At 48.4% G+C, this 22,578-nt stretch overlaps 1 protein-coding gene and 1 pseudogene across 1 annotated transcript in view; one reads left to right on the top strand and one right to left on the bottom strand.

Annotated features, from left to right (window-relative positions):
* Positions 1-275: 275 nt before the first annotated feature.
* Positions 276-1,211, bottom strand: LOC131764140 (uncharacterized; annotated as a pseudogene).
* Positions 1,212-1,745: 534 nt separating this feature from the next.
* Positions 1,746-22,578, top strand: part of TRIM71 (tripartite motif containing 71) — a 57,752-nt gene continuing 36,919 nt past the window's right edge. The window contains exon 1 of the mRNA XM_059077317.2: positions 1,746-2,610. Coding sequence (XP_058933300.1) covers positions 1,753-2,610 — 858 coding nt within the window. The 5' untranslated portion in view covers positions 1,746-1,752. The remainder of the gene's footprint in view (positions 2,611-22,578) is intronic.

Here is a 22,578-nt window from a genome sequence, read left to right as displayed (position 1 = left end):
AAATAAACGGAAGAGTCGCTCTCCACTCCTCGCTCGGAAGGTTTCAAAGGTCGTCACACTGAAGCCCGGGGGCGTTCATCTCCCCTGCGGCCCGGAGAAGGGAGGAGGTTGGAGGGAGGAGGGAGGGAGCACACAAAAGCGAGCCGTGCCGAGAGGGCTAATGTTTCCTGTTTGCCTGGAACCCCCTCCCCTGTGTCCCCTCCCCCAGCCCCCTCCCAGCACTCGGGCGGAAGTGAGTTTGCTCCTTTGGAGATTAAAAGGATTCCGAATTCCGATCAGTCCCAATATCCAGCGTACTGAGAGGAGGAGGAGGAGGAAGAGGCGGCAAAGCAGAGAAAGAGGGGGCACGCGCGCGCGTGCACGCAGGCAACCCGAATTGGGGAGTTGTTCAAAGCCCCAGGAGGCCAGGGCGCAAGGCGCGAGCAAAGCCCGGTAGGCGCAGCAGCGCTGCCGGGGCCACCCGATTCTTGCTCGGCGACTCGTTTCAGAAAGAAGATGACGCGGGAGCGGGCCGGCGGCGTTGACCACGCGGATCCCGAGCTCACCGCGCTGGGCCATTGCCGGTTCCACTGATTCCGGCGCGCCCCGGTGGAGGCTCCGTCCCCGCGGCTCGGGATCGGAGGGGGGGGACCAACGCGAGGGCGAAATGGCCCGATGACAAAGGAAATGTGATCCCCCTTCGCTGCCAAGGTTTCAGAGAGGACGGACGCGAGGAGGAGGAGGGGCGCGGGGCGCGCGCGGAGCTCGGATAGCATTGCACGACGGCTCGCGCGGAGCGGGCAGCGGGTACATCTAATATCTTCCTGCCGATGAATAATTCACGACGGCCCGCGGGGACCTGTGGTCCCGCGTTACGGCGCGGCTAAACCGGAGAAGGAGCTCGCTGGAGGCGCCCAGGCCCGGCGAGGCGGGGGCAAGAGGGCCCAAAGCCGCGTGGGGCGCGCGTGCGTGTTAAGCGCCGGCAGCGCGGCCGGGATCGGCGGGCGCGCGGGAGACTCGAGGCGCGTGGGGCGCGCGTGCGTACTACACGCGTGCGGCCGCAGCGGGCTCCCACTAGCTGCAGCTGCGGCGGGGCCGACCGCCCTGCAGGGAGGCCGCGCCGGGCCGTGCGCAAGCCCGGAGCGCCGCACGCCGGGCCACCCAGGAGCCCGTGGCCGCCGCGTCATGCGGCGGGGCGGTCGGCGTCGCGCGGGGGGACACGGGCTCGGCATCGCGCCGCTCCCGCCTTTACTAGTTTGGGGAGCCTTCCTGTCCCAAGAAGAGACTAAATCCGTTTAAAGAAAAGCCACGCACCAAATACTCGTCGAACCAAATTTTGTTTCTCCCGCCGGGACTGGGATTGCACAGCGGACTTGACTTGGGGGGACTCCCCTCGGCTGGCGAGAAGCTAAGCTACAGCTGCTCCAGGGAGTCCTCTGACCTCCCTGCCCCCGCTCTCCCCTCGCGTGTCGGGACTTGTTCCGGCGCTCCCGCTTCGGGAAAGCACGCGGCCCCCGCGTCCTTTTCCGGGAGGAATCTGTGTCGCCTCCGGAGAGTGGCATTTAATGCCCGCAGCGTCGGGGGTGGCAGCGCGCGGGCCGGACGCGGCGAGGCCGAGCGGGCCGCGCCGCTCTGGTGCCGGCTCCTGGATCGCAGGCCTAATTGATGCCTTTTTCTGAGTGAGTCGGCGGCTCCCCCACCCACCTCGTCCGCGCTCTCCTCTCCTCCTCCTCTTCCTCTCTGGTCTCCTCCCTCCTCCGGGCTTGGTTGCAAATGGCTTCGTTCTCCGAGACCGACTTCCAGATCTGCCTGCTGTGCAAGGAGATGTGCGGCTCGCCGGCGCCGCTCTCCTCCAACTCATCGGCGTCGTCGTCGTCCTCGCAGACGTCCACGTCGTCGGGGGGCGGCGGCGGGGGCCCCGGGGCTACGGCGCGCCGCCTGCACGTCCTGCCCTGCCTGCACGCCTTCTGCCGCCCGTGCCTCGAGGCGCACCGGCTGCCGGCGGCGGGCGGCGGCGCGCCGGGAGAGCCGCTCAAACTGCGCTGCCCTGTGTGCGACCAGAAGGTCGTGCTGGCCGAGGCGGCGGGCATGGACGCGCTGCCCTCGTCCGCCTTCCTACTCAGTAACCTGCTCGACGCCGTGGTGGCCACGGCCGACGAGCCGCCGCCCAAGAACGGGCGGGCCGGCGCCGCGGCGGGCGCGGGCGGCCACAGCAACCACCGGCACCACGCGCACCACGCGCACCCGCGCGCTGCTGCCTCGGCGCCGCCGCCGCTCCCGCCCGCGCCGCAGCCGCCCGCGCCGCCCCGCTCAGCGCCCGGCGGTCCCGCGGCCTCCCCGTCGGCGCTGTTGCTGCGCCGGCCTCACGGCTGCAGCTCCTGCGACGAGGGCAACGCGGCCTCGTCGCGCTGCCTCGACTGCCAGGAGCACCTGTGCGACAACTGCGTCCGCGCGCACCAGCGCGTGCGCCTTACTAAGGACCACTACATCGAGCGCGGCCCGCCCGGCCCCACAGCCGCCGCGGCTGCGGCGCAGCAGCTCGGGCTAGGGCCGCCCTTCCCTGGCGCGCCCTTCTCCATCCTCTCGGTCTTCCCCGAGCGCCTCGGCTTCTGCCAGCACCACGACGACGAGGTGAGTTCGGGGGTCGCTCCTGCGGGGGCTGCGGCCGGGCAGCGTGGGGCGCGGGTCTGGCACCCGGGGAGGCGCGTGGGTGCTCGCGCGGGCATCCGGGCAGGCTCCCGAGCAAGGGGAGGGGGCCCTCTCCCTTCCGGATTTTTCGTTATTTTGGCTACGCGGCAGTCGTTGCCCCAAGCAGATCCTGACCTGGGAAGTGTGTGTGGAGAAGACCTGGCTTCTGTGTGCGGACTGCGAGAGGTCCCAAAACGCAGAGTCCTCCACTTCCGTATCGAATTTTCTGTGCGGCAAAATGTGGCAGCCGCTGTCTCCAGTTAGGCATGAGCTGGGAAGAGGTAGTTGTGTGCGACTGTGTAGACCCGGCCTCCGTGTGCGAGGGTTCCTCCTCTGCACTCCGACGGTTCCTTAGGTTGGAGACACCCCCTCTTCTTTAGGGACTCTGATTTCCTCATTCCTGTTTGACAAAGCGTGCAGGCTATTGTTTTAAGTAAGACACGAGATGGAAACGTGTGTATGTGTAGACGTGGTCTCCTTGTGCGGGCACACCAGAGGCCTCCCAGCATGGTGAGGGTTCTCCTTTAACTTTTTTTCTCAACCTTATTTTTGTTTGTAAAACTCGTCGATTAAGTAGGGCATGAGCCAGGAGATGGTCGTGTGGGTGAGTGTGGGGTGTGCTTGCGCGTGTAGACCTGGTTTCCACGTGCGCGCTTGTGAGGGGAGGACTGTGCTTTTTGTTGGGACACCGCAGCAGTCGTTGCCTCCTGTATGGAGTAAGAAGAGCCTTCCAGGGTTCTGTTCCCGCACCGTGGAAAAAGCGTGTTCTGGCTCCTGCACCTCCCTTGTATGGAATCGCCCTTCGGCCTCGTGGGCCCACAGCTGCACCGGGAGCAGCGGAATCGGGGGGCCTTGCCCATTGCCCTCACCCAGCTGGAAGTCCTTGGGCCGCCCCCGCCTGCCCCGGCTTCGATCTCTGCGGGAACCGGTTTCCCTGGTTGGGAGGTGTCCCCACCCCGTTCAACCTGGGGCTCGACTTCTCATGGAAAACAAGCCGACCCAATCTACACGCGGCTCGAACCGGGTGCACAGAGTCCGAGGGCTGCACGGCAGGCTTTGAGCTTATTTGGCTCTTTTGGTTGTTTGTTGAATAAACGTTTCTTGCTTGTTTTTCACATTTTGTGCCACCTTCCACTCACCCGAACCCATTGGAGGAAGGGGCCAGAAGTTTTGAGGCGCAGCCTTTGCTGAGAGGGTCGGTGACTTAATGTGATCTACCTGTAGCCCCTTGGTGAGACTTGGTGCTAGTCTTGCCTTGGGCGCGGGCAGGAGACGGCTCCTGGTGCGAGGTGGCTGCGTGTTAGGTGGAGTGGGCGTGCTGGTTCCGAAAGCGGTTGAGGATTGCCGAGCGCAGCCTTTTCCACGCGTAACCTGTTATTTGGGGAGGAGGGCGGAGCTATTGCCTGCTGGCCTTAAGCCGGCTTCTCCTATTGGAAAAAAGTTGAAATTCTAATCTACTTGTCGTGGACGCCTCATTTTAAAAGTTTCTTTCTCGGTATGAAGCGTAAGGGGCAGCTATTCTTTTCTTTCCTTTTTTAAGCTTTGAATGGACTCATCTTTAAAGGTTTCCCACAATTCATGGTTGAATGTGTCTAGTAGGTTCTTTCTAAAATGGATTGAATTAAAAAAGAAAAAATGGATTGAGTTAAATACTGATCCGAATCCCGGGAATGGAAAGAGGGAGCCAATTCGCCGGGGAGATTAACGTCGAGGGGGAGGGGAAGGGGAAGGGGGGAGGGAGAGGGCGCCTGGAATCCGCCACAATTTCCCTCCTGGCAGGGGCGTTGATTGAACCCTCCCTCCCAGCAGTTGAGTTTAAATGTCAGGTTTTATTTATATTCCCAGTTAAAGATCCACATACGTTTTATTTGGGTTAAAACAGTAGATGCACAGTGTTGCCAGACTTGTAAAAGGTTTATACACTTTTTAAATTATTAAACCAGTCAAACGGTATGGGAGCGTGTGAAGTGTCGCTCCCCTCGCCCTGGGAGGTACCTGGATGCCCTGAACATTTAGATTTTTTTTTTAACGTGTGCAATACTAGGTTGAAGTTGTTTGGCAAAGGCACTAAGATGTTACACTGTTAGATCAATAGTCCTTTTAAAACATGACATTTGCTCAGTTTTGAGCAAAACTCTGCTTCCCCTTCTTGGTTTTTCATTAAAAGAAGAAAACTTGGAAAACAGTTGTTAGATCTCTATAATCGTTCCTGGATTTGGAATGTTAGGGAATTTAAGTTTAAAGGGACAAACCAATGCTGTGAATGGAGAAGTCAAGTGTTGGGAGGGAAAGCACCAGGTTCACAGAGGGGATCCCACCCACGGCCTAAATTCTTCGTTTCCTTCCAAGGGAGTGATCCTTCACAGTTTAGTAATATTGTTCCTTTAAAAAACCATTCTTCGGATTGGGAAAAGGAGACTGAGGGCACTGTGGAGGACGATCGTCCTGTCCTCTATTTGATTGTGACGGAGTGGATGCCTAAATCCATGTGTTTCACAGTAGGTACAGTCTACTTCAGTTTTTGAAACGTGCTCCTTTACTGAGTTGCCTCCTGGGTCAACAGGCTCCATTAAATAATTCAGGGCACCCTTGCCTGATGGTGACTAATGCCACCTGACCTTGGGAAGAGGGCCCCGACGCCTGGGTCTTCCCCTTTAATTTTAAGGAGGGTGCCTCCGAGAGTTGGCCACCTAGGGGTGCGGAAAGCAGCCGGTAGGGTCTCTTCCCAGACTGCTTTTCTTAAGCATTCCCCGCACTCCCCCGGAAATGGCCCCTCAGGACTGACAAGGTGGTGTTCTGAGCACTGGTTTAAAACTTAATTTTAAAATCTAAAAGGAGGGAGCTGGGGTTTTCCAACGGAATGATGAGGGCTGCTCCCACTCTGTGTTGGTCCATTTAAAAAACAGAGTTTGGGCTTTTCGCTTTGGTGGTCAGTCCGAAAGGCCTGCAGGCGCCGAGGCCGGCGGTTAGCCAGGCCGGGAATTGGGGGCCGCGCGCCTCCCGCGGGGCCTGGGAGAGGCGGGTGGAGGCGCCGCGGCGGTGGGCCAGCCCCAGCCCGGCCGGCCCGGAGCCCGCCTCGGCGAGCCGGGGGCGGCGGGGCCGAGACGGGGTCTGCACGCATCTGCGGGGGGAGAGTTAGGGAGTTGAGTGGGACTGGAGCGCGCTTCTGCTACCTTCACGAGGTGCCTTTTAATGTGTTAATTGCACGTGGGATGTGAGCCCTTGGCTGCCTTGGAGGCGACACTGGAAGCAGAAAGGGTGTGTGAGTGTGTTCAGAGCTCGGGCGGTAGGATTCTGTAAATGACGAGAAGCCGAGTGGGGTCTGAGCCTGTTCCGGTCCCCGGGAAAGGCCCTGTCACTTAGGGGGGGGCAGGGGGGCCGTGGTGACCCAGTTGCCATCTTGAGCCGAGGGATATTTTGTAGCTCGAGGATGGCAGTATTGTTCCCCGTTATGAAGGCGGGGGTGGGGGTGGATTTTCCTGAGTCTCCTGTATGGAAAATGGGGTGTAGGTGCTGATACAATTTATTTTCACTCCCTGGAAATATAGGTTCTAGAATTCCAATCCAGTGTGACCCTAAGTATTCAGCCATCCTAGGCTTGGTGGGGGGACTATCTTTCCCCAGGAAACCACTCAAAAAAATCAGCCTCAAACCATTGAGGAAGACGGTTTGCTGCCTAAAATAATTGGTCGTGGAATGAATTCTTGTATGTTATTTTGAATAAGTTCCTGTAAATGGGGATTGTACCAGTATTGGCGATTGTAGCAGTATTGGCACCAATGTTTTTCATTCCCAGAGTCTAAGCTTTTTCAGGCATGCATACTCAGTGTATGTTTTAAAATAATATGCGTGTGTTTTGTACATTGTAAAATTTATAGCAAGACTTTTTTTTTTTTTTAAGGACAAGAGAAAAAAGTGAGTAGAAATGTGCATTCTAGTTGTTTCTGTGTCCTGTTTTCAACCCGATCTGTAGGACGTTCTATCTATAGTTAGATGTGTGTCTGAATAGCACACACATCTCACCTATTCACCAGAAAACCAAACTTTACATGCCTTGGAAATAATTGGAGGTTTCTGCTTTGAATCTAGTTCAGCAGGTGGATGTTTATAGATTGAAATCTGTTGAATTAAGAAAATGCTTGATGAATGGGGATTCCCTGGCAGTCCAGTGGTTAGGACTCCATTCTCACTGTTGGTCCAGATTCAATCCCTGGTTGGGGAACTAAGATCCCACAAGCTGTGAGGCATAGCCAATTAAAAAAAGAAGAAGAAAATGCACACATATGTAATTTTAAAACATATTTCAGGTCACAAAAACCAACATTAAAATTTGTAGTTTTCTAATGTCTCCTAACATGTAAAATTTTGAGCACAACTGTTCGGCTTTTTTATGTTTTCATTTAAAAAATTCTGTGCATATATAGAAAGGGAGTTAGTTTTGGAGGAAGCCTTAAATGAGGAGGTGAAATGGTTAAAATGCTTTTGTTGAGGTAGTTTGCCAGAAGAAAGGGTTTTATAAGTTTTTCTGATTATGAAGAATTTTAATTTAGTTGATAATTCTATATAGCTCTGAAATTTAATCCCCTCCAAATTTTATTTCCTTTGGTGCTAACTGAAGTCACATGGGTTGCTTACTCGCCAGCTCCTCACACAGGGCAAGGTTTATTTCAGATGTATTCATTCTTAGCTAATAAAGGACCATTTCAATGTCATTCTTCATGACACTTAAGCGAAAAGTTGAGAAATCTACCATGCAGACGGTTTCAAAGTAGTGTTTCCTCCCCCTTTTCCCCATAACACTGACAAAGAGTTGAAGGCTTGACTAAGGCTGTTTATGCCACCTCTCTTATTTTGGAAGAGATCGGATAAAAAATTACAGTTGCCTAAAGGGAGCAAAAGGTGCCACCGCTGCAGTCCACTCTGTTCCTCGTTCTTTGACCTTTCAAGCTTTGTGACTTGCAGGAGGAGGCTTGAGCCATCTTTCCTCTCCAGTTGATGTGACCTCCTGCTTCTTCAATACTAAATTATTCTTCTCCCTTTGAGGTTTTGTCTGTACCCACAAACCTAGTTGACTGGAACCAGATTGACTGTTTTGATTGACAAGACTCTGGCTTGTTAACAGAGAAATTGGGAGGGGTGGGGGGGGATGAGCGTGGGCAATTTACATCTGAAACTTTGGCTTAAACCGTATTCCAGCGTAATTCTTTGCCTCTTCAGATTGCATCTCCAGTTTCCTTCATGTTTTAGATAGTTGGCTTACAGTTGGCTTTGAAGGTATGGTAGGTGGAATGAAACAGGGGAAGACCCCTAATGCCTGGGTTTAATCTCCCACTAACACCCAACTGAAATTTTGAGAGATTCATATTTAATCTGAAGACCTCAGGCCAATATTTAAAAATTAATTAATTAATTTGTTTTTGGCTGCGTTGGGTCTTCCTTGCTGCAAGTGGGCTTTTTCTAGTTGTGGTGAGCGGGGACTACTCTGTTGCAGTGTGCGGGCTTCTCATTGCAGTGGCTTCTCTTGTTGCAGAGCATGGGCTCTAGGTGCGTGGGCTTCAGTAGTTGTGGCATGCAGGCTCTAGAGCGCAGGCTCAGTAGTTGTGACGCACGGGCTTAGTTGCTCTGTGGCATGTGGGATCTTCCCGGCCAGGGCTCGAACCCGTGTCCCCTGCATTGGCAGGCGGATTCTTTACCACTGTGCTGTGCCACCAGGGAAGTCCCAAGGGTGCAATTCTTGATTGTGATTATTTATCTGACAGGCTTTTCTTGATTGTGATTGTTTATCTGACAGGCTTGTGCAAAATTGCACATTCTGTCATTGTTAATGAGATCTTTTTAAAAAAAATATTAATGGGATTTGAATGAAACCAAGCAGTTTGCACAAGACAATGAAGTGGGTCAGGTCAGTTGTGTAGACTGAGGGCTCCCCTCATGGCTCCCACATCTTGTGAATTTTGAGGGTCCCTGAGTGGGCTTTGGACCCCCCCCATCCTGCCTCTGTCAAACATCTGTCAGCAACTGTATCCTTAGTTGTTATTGTTGCTTCTGGAAAGTTCGGGCAGCCATTTCCTTCTATCTAGCCTTGTTGAAATGCCAGTGGAGTTTGCAGACTTCTTTAATGTCTTCGACTAATTGGGATAGTTATAAAGATGTTCTTCTAAAAAATCTGCACATGGAGATTTTGCTGCTAAATATGGATCTGATAGAACATCTCCAGCACAGGTGTTTAAAAAAATGAGAATTGTGAATAGGTTGCGTCAGCAGTCATGATTATGGTGTATTTAGATAGACCACATCTGCAGATTTTGTTCTGTGCTCTCTGCCTCTCTTTGAGATCAATGTCAGAGGGAGATCTTTCTCTTAGGATTATCTGTAGACTTGTACTGGGTAAGTGTTGAGCAGAAAAGTGGATATGGTAAAGGAAGTTTTAGTAGGAGTTGGGATAATGTTTTTGTGATATTTCTTATTAAAGTCTGCTTATTTAGCTTTATTTTTACTTAAGCATTTAGGCAATGTGGTTTTTGGTTGAGATTTCTTGCTCTGCGTTAGTTTTCTTGTCTGTAACACTTTGCAGTGCTAAGGATTCCAGTTAACATATTTAAAGAGTCTGTAGCACAGTAGAAGCCAGTTGTAAACACTTGTAATAGTTTTGCTTTGTTTTATTATAAATTTATTTTATTTATTTATCTTTGGCTGCATTGGGCTCTCTCTCGTTGCGTTGAGCGGAGGCTACTCTTTGTTGTGGTGCGCAGTTTTCTCATTGCGGTGGCTTCTCTGGTTGCGGAGCACAGGCTCTAGGCGCACCGGCTTCAGTAGTTGTGGCGCATGGGCTTAGTTGCTCCGATCTTCCCGGACCAGGGCTTGCCGTGTCCCCTACATTGGCAGGCGGATTCTTAACCACTGCGCCACCAGGGAAGTCCCAAGTTTGCTTTTTTTAATCAAGAATTTTTTTATTGAAGTATAGTTGATTTACAACGTTGTGTTAATTTTTGCTGTACAGCCAAGTGATTCAGTTAATACATATATATTCTTTTTAAAATATATTTTCCATTATGGTTTATCATAGAATACTGAATATGGTTCTCTGTGCTATACAGTAGTAGGACCTTGTTGTTTGTAATAGCTTGTTTTGTTTTGTTTTTTCTGGTATACGGGCCTCTCACTGTTGTGGCCTCTCCCGTTGCGGAGCGCAGGCTCCGGACGCGCAGGCTCAGCAGCCTGTATATGGCTCACGGGCCCAGCCGCTCCGCGGCACGCGGGATCCTCCCGGGCCGGGGCACGAACCCGTGTCCCCTGCATCGGCAGGCGGACTCTCAACCACTGCGCCACCAGGGAAGCCCTTGTAATAGCTTTTATTAATAAACTATTGAGTATTGCAGCAGACTCCTCACCCCACCCCTCTTTCCCCCAGAGGGGATGCTGTAGAAGAAAACTAATGTCAGTGTTGGAAATTGTGGCTTCTGTCAGTTTACTATGATCTAAACGGAAGGATGTAGTGATTCTTTGAGGTGATGCAAAGTGAACTGGAGAAACATGCATAAAACTTGTTTCACCTTAGAAAAACTGGACCTCAACTTTAACTTCTGGTCTAGACCATCTTAGGGTTATAGGGCTCCCCGAGCCTATGGGAAAGATGGGCACAACTGTATTTAGAGGCTGCATCAATGCCCTCAGCTTTTTTTTAGAGATGGAAGGCCACTGTTTCTGTTCACATTTTATATGATGTATTTGACAACCATTAAGCCTTTAAAGACTTGATCTTTTTTGGCACCATGACATCTCAAGGAAATGGATCAACTTGCTCAAGGGAACAGTCTGATTTCAGGGACTGGAATATTTTATAAGCTTTAATTTCACGGTGTTGTCAGGTGTGTGTTTAGGTGTTCCTGAAGAGGAAACTTCAGTTATCACAAGAAAGGCCTTAAATCATCATAGAAAAACTGCTACTTTACAAATGGGGAGACAGGTTGGGGTGATGAAATGACTTAAGCAGGAACTTGCCTAGTCTAGCACTATTTTCACACTGCTAGTTATTTTTTATTTTTTTAATTAAAAATTAAAGCAAAAATTTTTTTTTGGCTGTCCTGTGCAGCTTGTGGAATCTCAGTTCCCTGACCAGGGATTGAACCCAGGCCATGGCAGTGAAAGCCTGGAATCCTAATCACTAGACCACCAGGGAACTCCCCCACACTACTATTTATATACAATATTTGGCAAATTTATTATTTTCTTGAAACTAGTTCATAAAAGTCTGATTTTTTAAAAGTCTTATTTTTAAAAAATTAATTAATTTTTATTTATTTATTTTTGTGTGCGTTGGGTCTTCCTTGCTGCACGCGGGTTTTCTCTAGTTGCGGTGAGCGGCAGCTGCTCTTCATTGCGGTCCGCGAGCACGGTCTCTAGTCACGCGGGCTTCAGTAGTTGTGGTGCACAGGCTTTGTTGCTCCGCGGCATGTGGGATCTTGCCGGACAGGGGCACGAACCCGTGTCCCCTGCATCGGCAGGCGGACTCTCAACCACTGCGCCACCAGGGAAGCCCAAGTTTGATGTTTAATATTAAATTTCTTGCTTGAATCTTTAGCTTCTTGTGTTTTATCTTGTTTTTGGTCTTTTTAAGTTATTAAGGAGAAAAATGGCACACAGGTAGTTACAAATAGGCCACAGTACGGTCTCTTGGCAAAAATGAGTGTGACCGTCATTACCGAGACTACTCCTCCTTCCAGAATGAACTTAATGCGAAGTATTATCAGAACAATGATTTAGCAAGGAAGAGGCCTTGAGTTTTGTGTTTTTAAAATTATTTATTTATTTATTTGGCTGCATTGGGTCTTTGTTGCTGCACACGGGCTTTCTCTGGTTGTGGTGGTGAGCAGGGGCTACTCTCTGTTGCGGTGCATGGGCTTCTTATTGTGGTGGCTTCTCTTGTTGCAGAGCATGGGCTGTCAGGGGCGCCGACTTCAGTAGTTGTGGCTCGTGGGCTCTAGAGCGCACGCTCAGTAGTTGGTGGCTCATGGGCTTAGTTGCTCCGTGGTATGTGGGATCCTCCCAGACCAGGGCTCGAACCCGTGTCCCCTGCATTGGTGGATGGATTCTTAACCACTGCACCACCAGGGAAGCCCAGAAAAATTTGTTTCAATATGCATGTACATAACTGTGTGAGTCTCCCTGAAAAAAAAATTTGGCTTCAATTTTTCCTGCACGTTGCAGCCAAACGGGTAAAATTCCTTCTTCGTGAAATTAAATATGTTGCTTATCCTTCTTAAAAAAATACTTCCTGGTTGATGGCCAAGCGATATTTGATACCATGAAATAATTTGGACGGTTTCTCATTGCTGACAGGACTTGATGTGTTAAGATTTGTCATCAAAATATTTGAATGTCTGTTTTCTGCTAGGAATTTCGCTCCTTGCTGAGGATGCTGGAGCCTTGCGGTTAGTCAACTGGGAAGACAGAACTGGAAGAAAGTAGTTGATGGGGAAGGAGGATTCTTAACTTCCTGGGTGGCCACTTTATATATGGTCTCATTTACATTACCAGAGGAAATATAAGTGTTAAAAGCTCGTGGCCTCTAAACAGAGGTTCTGATTGGGGATGAGTTTGGGTTGAGAGGAGTTTAAGATGAATCTTGGAGAATGGTGGGATTTAGGTAGAAGATGGAAGAAAGGCAGGAGTGGTTTCAAGGAGCCTGCATTGGATTGACTCTAGAGGAGGGTGTGTGTAGTCGTGATCTTTTATCTAATTTTTCCTTTCAGCATCCCTAAGAAAGGTGTTAGGGTCCCCTCACCCCATTTTAAATTGAAGGATAGTTGAGTTACATTATGATATTAATTTCTGTTGTATAGTGATTCAGTATTTTAGGTATATTCCATTAAGAGTTATTGCAAAATAAAGGCTATAATTCTCTCTACTGTACAGTATATCCTTGTTGCTTATCCATTTTATACATAGTAGTTTGTACCTCTTAATCCCATGCCCCTATCTTCCCTCTACCCACTTCCCTCTCCCCACAGGTAACCACTAGTTTGTGTTTTTTTGTGTGTTCTTTTTTTTTTTTTTCCCTCACTGCTGTGGGAGGGATCTTAGTTGCCCCACCAGGGATCGAACTTGTGCCGCCTGCAGTGGAAGCATGGAGTCTCTAACCATTGGACAGGCCAGGGAAGTCCCTAGTTTGTGTTCTATGTCTGTAAGTCTGTTTCTGTTTTGCTATTCCTTTGTTTTATATTTTAGATTCCACGAATAACGGATGTCTTTTTCTGACTTAAGCGTAGTATTCTCTAGGTCCATCTACATTGCTGCAAGTGGCAAAATTTCATTCTTTTTTGTGGCTGAGTAGTATTCCATTGTATATTTATTCCACATCTTTATCCATTCATCTGTTAAAGGACAGGTTGCTTCCATATCTTGGGTATTGTAAATAGTGCTGCTGTGAACATAAGGGTGGACATATCTTTTCGAATTAGCATTTTCATGTTTTCCAAATATCTACCCAGGAGTGGAATTGCTGGGTCATTTGGTAGTTCTATTTTTTAGAACTCTTTTTTTATCCTTCTTAGCGGGGGTGGTTACTGATACGAAGAAGAAATAAATATCAGTCTGGAGCCAGAGCCACTTTAGTTACTTTACACCCCCCCTGCCCCCACCGTGCGCGGGCCTCTCACTGTTGTGGCCTCTCCCGTTGCGGAGCACAGGCTCAGTGGCCATGACTCACAGGCCCAGCCGCTCCATGGCATGTGGGATCCTCCCGGACAGGGGCACAAACCTGTGTCCCCTCCATTGGCAGGCGGACTCTCAACCATTGCGCCACCAGGGAAGCCCTAACAGGTCGTTTAATGTAAAGAATTGTTAGTGTTATTTGAGTTAACTGAGAAGCTGCAGTGCAAGGAGAGAGCACTTGGTCGGGTACCTGGGAAGTAGCAGCTGTGGGAAGCAGCTTCCACCCAAGGGCTGGGAGATGGGAAGAGAAAAGGTTGGAGTTGTTAAGACATAGGGTACCTGTGGGTCTGGCCAGGGACCCATGATGCTGGAGTAAGAAGTCTGTTGAGGGTACCACCCAGGAAGCAGGACAGCAGAGAGCAAAGCCTTTCTCCCCCTCACATCCCCTATTGTCTGAGTCACAGGGATTCAGCGGGCAAAGCAGAGATGTGGTCTACTCCGGAGGGTGGGTTCGAGCTGAGAGACAATAAGAATTCAGTAAGCAGCACAGCTGGGAAGATGGAATCGCACTTGGGCCACTCCTTCCGGCAGCACCACTTGGTGCTTGATTCCATTTGAAAATTTCATGAAAATACGGGGCGGGGGAGACCTCAGGCTAAGGAGGACCAGAACGTGTCCAAAGTTAGCAGTGCTGTTCCTGTCAGTGTGTTTCCCGTCTCTTTCCAGTCTCGACTAACCCAGCTTGCTGTTGACTTGCCAGCAGGCTGCACCAGCCACGGACAGCCCACGCCCTGCTTCCAGCTCTCTGAGTCATGTATGTGCTTACCAAGAGAGGCTGCTGCTTTTGTTCACAGACTTATGTATGTTCTTCGTACTTGTTTGTGTAATTATACAGTTTAAGTAAAAATGAAACAAGTGCAGAGAATTTCTAGGTAGGCAGACCTGAATTTCTATGAAATCGGATTTGGTGTAAAGCAGGAGGCCCTGGGGAAAGAGCAGTGAGCAAAATAGCCCCGAATCCCTTTCTTTGTGGAGCTTACACAACCAGTTTGGGATTGGGGGATTCTCCTTGCCTCCCCCAAAGGCTGGTGCACCAGGGCATCCGTGGGTACCTCCCTGGTGTGAGCTAGACCCGTGCAGTCCATTATAGTTATAATCTTGAGTGAGGGGAGGAGCCTCGGCCCTGCAGGAAGGATCTCCGTTCCCTGCTTCCCCTTCCTCTCCCCGGCCTTCGGGACGACCTGCCCGCACCCCGCCCCCATGGCTTTGTCCTGCAGTTGAGGGGGTAGTTTGTGCTGCAGAACCTTAGGCTGAGAGGGAAGGCCTCACTTCTTACTAAGTCTGGTGATTTCCTATTTTGATTTTTTGGTATTTGTTTTTGTGTATTGAGGTAGATGCACACATTGTAAGATTCACCTTTTTTTCGTGTACAATTCTGCACCTTTTGACGAGCATAGAGTGCAGTCACCACCATGCTCAGTACAGAGCATCCCATCACCCCCAATGCTCTGACCCCCAACCTCAGGCAGCCCTCTACCTGTTCTCCAGTCCTATGGTTTTGTCTTCTCCAGAAGATCATGAATCTGACAGTGTTGATTCCTTGAGTCGGGCTTTTTCCACTTGCCAAGCTGCATTCGCTGGAATCAGTGGTGCCTCCCTATTTGTTGCTGAGTAGTTTTCCATTGTATGAATGTACCACAGTTTATACACTCGCCAGTTGGAGGACACTCATGTTTCCTGTTTTTGGCGATGGCGACTGTTTATGTTAATGCCTGGAATATGAGCAGCGCTGTGTTGAGTGTTGGTGGTCACTGTCTTCTGCTGGAGCCTCCATTTTGATCAGGAACATTTGTCAGCAAAAGTGTGTGGCTTTGTGCCTCCTGTTTCCTCATCACTCTATAGGATGGTAACATTTGCATTCATCTGCCTAGGGCTGTCTTTTTTTGTTTGAGAATTAAATGAGGTATTTTCTGATGAAAAATTGCAATGGTGTGCTATGTATAAATATAAGTGAAGAACAAGGACCTACTGTATAGCGCAGGAAACTATACTCAATATTTTGTAATAACCTATAAGGGAAAAGAATCTGAAAAGGAGTATATATGCATATATAACTAAATCCTTGTGCTGTATACCTGAAACTAACATGATACTATAAATCAACTCTACTTCAATAAAAGAATTTCTAAAGTAATAAATATAATAAATATAAGTGAAGATAGAAATTCAAAGTAAAGGAATTGTTTTGGGGACAGTGCTGCAGGGGGCAGTGGAAGCACCTGCCAGCCACCCACCAGTCCTGCCCTTTATTTTTAATAACTTCTCAGAAAAATTCCCTTTGATTTTTTTTTTTTTCTTTTATAAATTTGTTTATTTACATTTATTTTTGGCTGCGTTGGGTCTTCGTTGCTGCGCGTGGGCCTTCTCTAGTTGCGCTGAGCGGGGGCTAGTCTTCGTTGCGGTACGCGGGCTTCTCATTGCGCTGGCCTCTCCTGTTGCCAAGCACGGGCTCTAGGCGCACAGGCTTCAGTAGCTGTGGCTCGCGGGCTCCAGAGTGCAGGCTCCACAGTTCTGGCGCACGGGCTTAGTTGCGCCGCAGTTGTGGCGCACGGGCTTAGTTGCGCCGCAGCTTGTGGGATCCTCCCAGACCAGGGCTCGAACCCATGTCCCCTGCACTGGCAGGTGGATTATTAACCAAGCACTGTGCCACCAGGGAAGCCCGCCTTTGGTTTTTATTTCCCTTTTTGTTGTTGTTGGTGGTAGCTTTATCAGAGCTTTCAGAGATTTAGAGGAATATGCAAAGAGGAAAATTTATTTTACCAATTTAACCAGATTTTTAAAAAGCCACATGGGTGCAAATAAAAAATAAAAGAAGCATAGCTCTCATCAGCGATGGACCAACCCAAATATCTGGAGCTTTGAGGGAATTTTGGAAAGAATCACCTCCAGAGAGTGTAAATGAAGTTAGGTTTGTGTCTCCACTTTAAACTGAAGGTTAGTAGGGGAAAAGGGGGTTTCGTGTTTGAGTTTATATTTATGGTGATGATGAGTGGAAACCAAGTTATGAAGGTGTAGCAAAATCATCTTCTTAGCAAGAGATAGCGGTTAATTGTGGACAACATTTGGGGTTCACAACAGCTATTAGTTTTGTAATCTTATTCATCCTTAAGTATATTGTGCAGTAAAAAGACAAGACTACCTTGAGATCCAAGAACTTAAGGTATAGTTAATTGTATTGAAATGTTAGTAACGTACGGAAACATGCAAAGAAAGGCAGTGAATATATCTGGGCATCTCAGATTGTGAAAATGCTCCTAGTTTTGAAGTTGGAAAGCAAACATTTCCCTTGCTCATAGAAGGACGGATGGTGTTTTTCACATTTGCTGTTTTCAGCATTCATATTAGTGGTCTTTTTTTTTTTTCTTTCCTGTATTGGTTGTATCGTGTTTACGGCAGAACCAAGCACAGAATTTGTCTGAACTTAATGTTCATCAGTGCCTATTTGTTCTAGCCCCACAGAATTTATTTTCAAGGTTTTTTCCATTTCTTTCCTTGTTGGGATGCAAAACCAATTCTCTCCTTCTCCACCAAAAACAAAACAAAACAACAACCAAAACTCATGAAAGGCAATAGATAAATAAATGGGAATAAAATCTAAGAAGCATGTAAGATCAAATGATGAAGATGAGGAGGGGATATTTGGCCTTGGTTTGGGAGAAAGGATTGAGTTTCAGGCTCTGTTGAGTCCTCAAAGTTGGCTTGTATAACATGATGGAGGGGGTGTTGCATGGGGGGAGCCAGAGTATCCAAGGCATAACATTCTATGGTTTCAGCAGATGAGGGGGTGTTGCATGCGGGAAGCCCAGAGTATCCAGAGCATAACGTTCTGTGGTTTCAGCAGCAGATTAAGAAAAAAAAATCTAAAACACTAACTGGGGGAGGTATCCCTATCCTGTCTGCCAGGCCCTTCTTGTTTCAGCTCCTCGACTTTCAGTTGGCACTTGTAAATGTTGTCACTCACTGTGGGAGGGTCTCACCCCTTCTTGGTGCTAAATGCAGATAGGTTCACCACAGTGAACACAAAAGAGGAACACGGATGAATGAGTGCTTAATACAAACCATAGAACATTTGCAAACACTTGACGGGCTATAAAGGGGGAAGAGGTAGCAATTTTGTTTTAAATTTGTGTTCTTTTAACAACATTGAGAAGTTTTTTTTTCCTTAACTGACTTTTGTTTTTTCCTTAACTGACTTGTTTAGACTTCACAGCACTTGTCATTTTGGGTGGTAATTTTTCTGAATATGTATGTCTCTGTGACTTTATTTATTTGACCTTTCCTTCCTTCCTTCACCATCCTCAGCTTGTAGTTGCTGGATGAATAGAAAATTGAGATTTTTCTCGGGGCTACCTGTATTGCCTCCGAGGAAGTAACTTGGGCCACTTAACTCTAATCCTTATTTAATTATGCAAGTAACAAATATCTTTGTTCAGATTATCTGTAAAAAAATTTTTAAAGTGTACCCCCAGTCCTATGTCTTCCCAAAGTGTGATCTGGGTTTGTTTTCTTCCAGACCTTAACAGCCATTCTCCCCCCCCCCCCCACACACACAACACACACACACACACGAGTATAGACATACAGTCTTTAAAAACATGTAGACATTTTCCCGTACTTACTTTGCTAGTCATTACTGCTTCAAACTTGGTGTTCATGGTGTGAAATTTATTTAGCTGTTTCCTTATGTGGGATTTTCTCTACATTGGGCATTGCCATCAATTTGTGTCCTTGTTGCTTCCGGAGGGAAGATCCCCCTTCTCCCCCAGCTGGGACATGCTAAGATGCTGGAGAGGCACATTTGAAATGTTAATTTGCCTACTCGCCAGCACATTTCCTCCCACCCCACCCGGCCTTGTTGCCATCAATCTAATGGGAGAAAAATGGCTCGTCCTGTTGGCTTACTTTGCATTTCTGTGATGACTGTGGGGTGGGCGTCTTTTTGTTTATTGACCATTTGGGTTTCCTCCTCAAATTGCCTTGGTTCCCGGGCCTCTCCCTCCTGGGTTTTTAAAAAATCAATTTGTAGGCATTTTATCCAAAATATTGAGTACTGGTTCTTTCTTGCAGTGGATTTCTCAGAGTCCTTGGCTTGCCTCAGTTTAGTTTAACTTGGTATACATTTAAAATTTTACTGCTACTGATGATCGTCTTCTACTGTCTCTACATATTGTGTCTTTAATCCTACCTTAGAATACATTCTTAGTGTATCATAGGAGGTGGGGTCTAATTTTATCGAGAACAAATGATGAGCCTGGTGTGTCCTGACTGTTAGTGAATGGTCTCATTTCCCCTTTTTCTCTGAACCCGTACAATTCTGGGAAACAGTTATGAATATAGCTGGGGGTGAAGAGAAGGGTGTGTTAAGGCCTGTACTCAGTGAATGCCGACTGGGTTGCAGTTTAATGTATGTATATTGAGTGTTCATGCTTTGTGGTCATATACCGGTGATCTCTGAAAAATCTCTTTGATGTTTGGTGGCTATTAAGGAAATAGATAACAGATAAGTGGCAATGCTTGATTTGGTGTAGGCCTGTTACACATCAGTCAGTGTTTAAGCATGTGTTGCTCTGTTGCCTACTGTGTTGTACCAGTTATTGGGCAGGGCCCTACAGACCTGCCATTTCTCCGCTTGGGTTTTATCTTCATTGGGCTTTTTAACTGGAAGAGAAGTAAGTAGTCATTTTAACACAGGCAAGTGCTAAGTAGCTAAAAATACACAACTTGCTGATTCCACTCCCCAGATGTAACTACTGGTAAGAGGGAGGGTATCATTGGTCTCATTTCCTATGCTTCTGCAACATTATCTTTATGACTGTATTTATCATTTAATAATCTTTTTTTTAACGTTTAAAAATATTTATTTATTTATTTGGCTGCACCGGTTCTTAGTTGTGGCACGTGGGGTCTTCATTGCTGCGTAAGGGATCTTCGTTGCGGCATGCAGGATCTAGTTCCCTGACCAGGGATTGAACCCAGGTCCCCTGCATTGGGAGCGCGAGTCTTAGCCACTGGACCACCAGGGAAGTCCCTATTATTTAATCTTTAATTGTGCACACACTGATGTTAATGAAGTTGTTGGGAAATATTTGTATACTGCATCTGTAGTTCTACATCTCGCTTTGTTTTTTAAAATCTAATAGCTTAGCACATCCCTGCATGACAATATACAGTTTGTTCATTCATTATCATCTTTATTGAGGTGTAGTGTAGGCACAATCAAATGCACTCATTTTTAAGCATGCATTTTGATGGTGAGTTCTGTCAAAGTTATACATCTATACTACCACCATCATAATCAAGACACCCTAGAAAGTTCCCTTGCTGTAGTACCTTTCGGTGCTAATCTTTGGAGAATTTGGTCTGCTGCTCTGGTCATGGGTGTTGGGGAGGATTTATGGAAACTAGAGTGAGACATGGGCCTTTGGATGTGAATGAGTCTCTGATGACGGAAAGTTGCCATGTCTGATGTCCTGGTTTATTGCTGAGGTGGAGGTAGCTGTAAAACGCCCTAAAATCTTGACCTTTGAGGCATTTTGGCCTCTGCAAAGGCCCAGATTTCACCCCCCACCCCTTTCTTTTCCTGTTTTAAACATTTGCTGTTTCAGGGCCACAATGCAAATGGTCAGGGAACATTGTTTTCCAGCAAGCACTTGCCTGCTGGGAGGCAAATTCCTCAAGGATTGCTCGGAAAATGTGGAAGTGAATTCCGTTCAATCAACACATTTCTCATTGAACACCGGCCATGTGCCTGCTCTCTCCGGGTGTTTGAGGACACAAAGGACCCGAACAGAGGTTGCCTTCTGGGGACCCTTACATCACTATACAGAGAAATAGAGTGCCCGGGGATTTGGGGGTATTCTGGTGAATGATGTACATGTAAAGTACTAAATTGTTTTTGATTAGGTATTACATGCTTATGTGTTAAAAAAAAAAAAAATTCCAGGGCTCAGGAGAGGGTAACTCGGTAGAGGAGTGAAGTCCTACCAGCAGAGTGCCAGTGTCCTGGGTGTCCTTCAGAGGGTTCTTATCCTTGAGTCTAGGCCTGTGGTCCTGAGCATTTCTGAGAAACTTCATAGCTTCCCAGGCTATCCAACTCAACTGGAGGTGACAGGTTGGTGGCTTCCATTCCCAAAGACCCTTCCTTTTCAGAAAATTATGGTTTTGAGCTTCTTAGAAACTTTGAGTTGTTACCAGAGGACCTTTCACTTAGGGGTTAGGGGTGGGGCACTTCCTTGCCCTGAACCAGCTGTTTTAAGTGTCATTCAGAACCACCTTCCCCTGGTATTAGGCTGTTTCCCCTGTGCAGAACTGTTGAGTCCTTTGATCATTAAGTGCTGCTGTGGGGGGAGGGGTCCTTGACCGCCCGACTGTCAGGATCCAGAGTTGGTTTCTGCCCTCTTCCTCCTCTTTCCTGGTGTTTGGCGTCTGCCTCCAGTGAGAACTGGGCTGCTGAAGGAAGTAAGTATGTTGCTGAGCTGGGATGGAGTAAGAATCGGATGTGAGAACCGGCTACAAGGCGTGAAAATGATTTTTTTTTTTTTTTGCAGCGAGAGTGAGGTGAGGGTGTGGGGGGGTACTCAGGTGGAGGGCGAGGACCAGTTGTGGTCTCCAGGAAGAAAGGCCTGGGAGCCTTTGAGGGCATCTGAAAAACTGGGAAGCACTTTGCTGAGGACCCCTTGGTGATTAGAACTTTATCTGCAAAGCAAATGTTCAACCAGTGTTTACGGAGTTAATTCAGACAGGCTCCAGGGAGCTGTTGGGCCCCATTTCAAACCTGTGGTTGGGGATGGTGAAAGGGGACTTCCACGGGAGCGGTGTCACCCTTGGAAACACCTCTGCCCTTAAAGCAAAAGAGAGCCTCGCAGTCCTCAGTCTGTCTCCAGACTTCTTTACCGAGGCCCTGGAGTGCCCAAGTCTCTCATCTCCCCTCAAGCTGTTTGAAGATCCTGTCCTCTGTGGTCCCCAGAGGTGGGTGCCCCCCGCACGTGGGCCAGAGACAAGGCCGATTCCCCCCAGTTCTCACCCGCACCTGCTCCCCTCCTTCCGAAGGTCCTTTGTGCTGGGAGTCTGCGATTAGAATCTGCCTGGGAGATCGTCTGTGGTGATGCAGGAGCTGTAGTTTAAAAAACAAGCCCGCGAATCCCACCCTCTTTGAAGGACAGTGAAATGTTCGCATTGGTTACTTTAAGTAAAAGGCAGCCGGTAGCAAGAATACAAAGAAGACCCTCAAGGTAAAGTTAATGATTAAATTCGGAACTTTTGCCCTGTTTCCTGTAGAGTTTTCTCTCTTGAACTTTACTCCATCGTGGATAGAGACTTAGCCCCCAGATTGCATTCCGTGCTTGTAAGCCTGAATTTTAATATCCGTGCTGGAGGTTTTCCTTGCGCCTTCTCATTCCTCTTGGAGGGAATGGGCTTCTTCCTAGTGCCTCTTGCTGGGGGCACTCTTTTCTGCCCAGTTTTGTTTGGATACTACCCCACCCCCATGCTTGGGGCAGCAGGAATTCCTCCCCAGGCCCTTTGTTCCTCCTGAAGGGCGGGAATGCTGCCTCCTGGAATGTTGATGCTTTGGCTGAGTGGCCAGCACCATTGAAGCCTCTGTCTCTGCTCTTGGGCGGGGGGTGGGGTGAGGTTTGCATCTCCCAGCTTCGTCACCCCTGGACTGGATTAAGCGCCCTAGCTTTAGTCCTAACCACAGTCAAACTAAAGACCCCTCCCCTCATTAAAAAATAAAATAAAATAAAAACAAAAAAACCTTGTCACAAAGCCAATGAGGAGTAATCTCAAAGTTCTGGCAAAAAAATTTGCCTCACTCCACTGGGGACCCCCCCCCCACCATAACTCAGCAGGAAACCTCCTGACCAGGATTGCCAGCTCTAGCTCCCTCCTATACCACCCCCCCCCCGCCAGGATGCCTAGTTCATAAACAGTAAGCAATTTTTTAGTACAAGTATGTCTCATACAATATTTGGGACACACTTATACAAAAAATTGTCTGTTAGAATTTAAAATTTAACTGGGCTGTAGTTTATATGGCAGTTCTCTTGACACTCCTTAAAGCTATTGGAGGGGCTGAAATCCCCAACCTGAAGGGCTCCCCCCACCCCCTGCAGTATCCACCCCTCCCCCACTGCATTTGGGTCCTACAGACCCTTTTGTTGCAGAGTTCCTCATAGGTGACTAGTTTTTCACAGGACA

This window comes from Kogia breviceps, chromosome 10 (genome assembly GCF_026419965.1).
Source record: "Kogia breviceps isolate mKogBre1 chromosome 10, mKogBre1 haplotype 1, whole genome shotgun sequence".
NCBI lineage: Eukaryota > Metazoa > Chordata > Mammalia > Artiodactyla > Physeteridae > Kogia > Kogia breviceps.
This window is presented reverse-complemented; position numbering and strand designations above follow the sequence as displayed.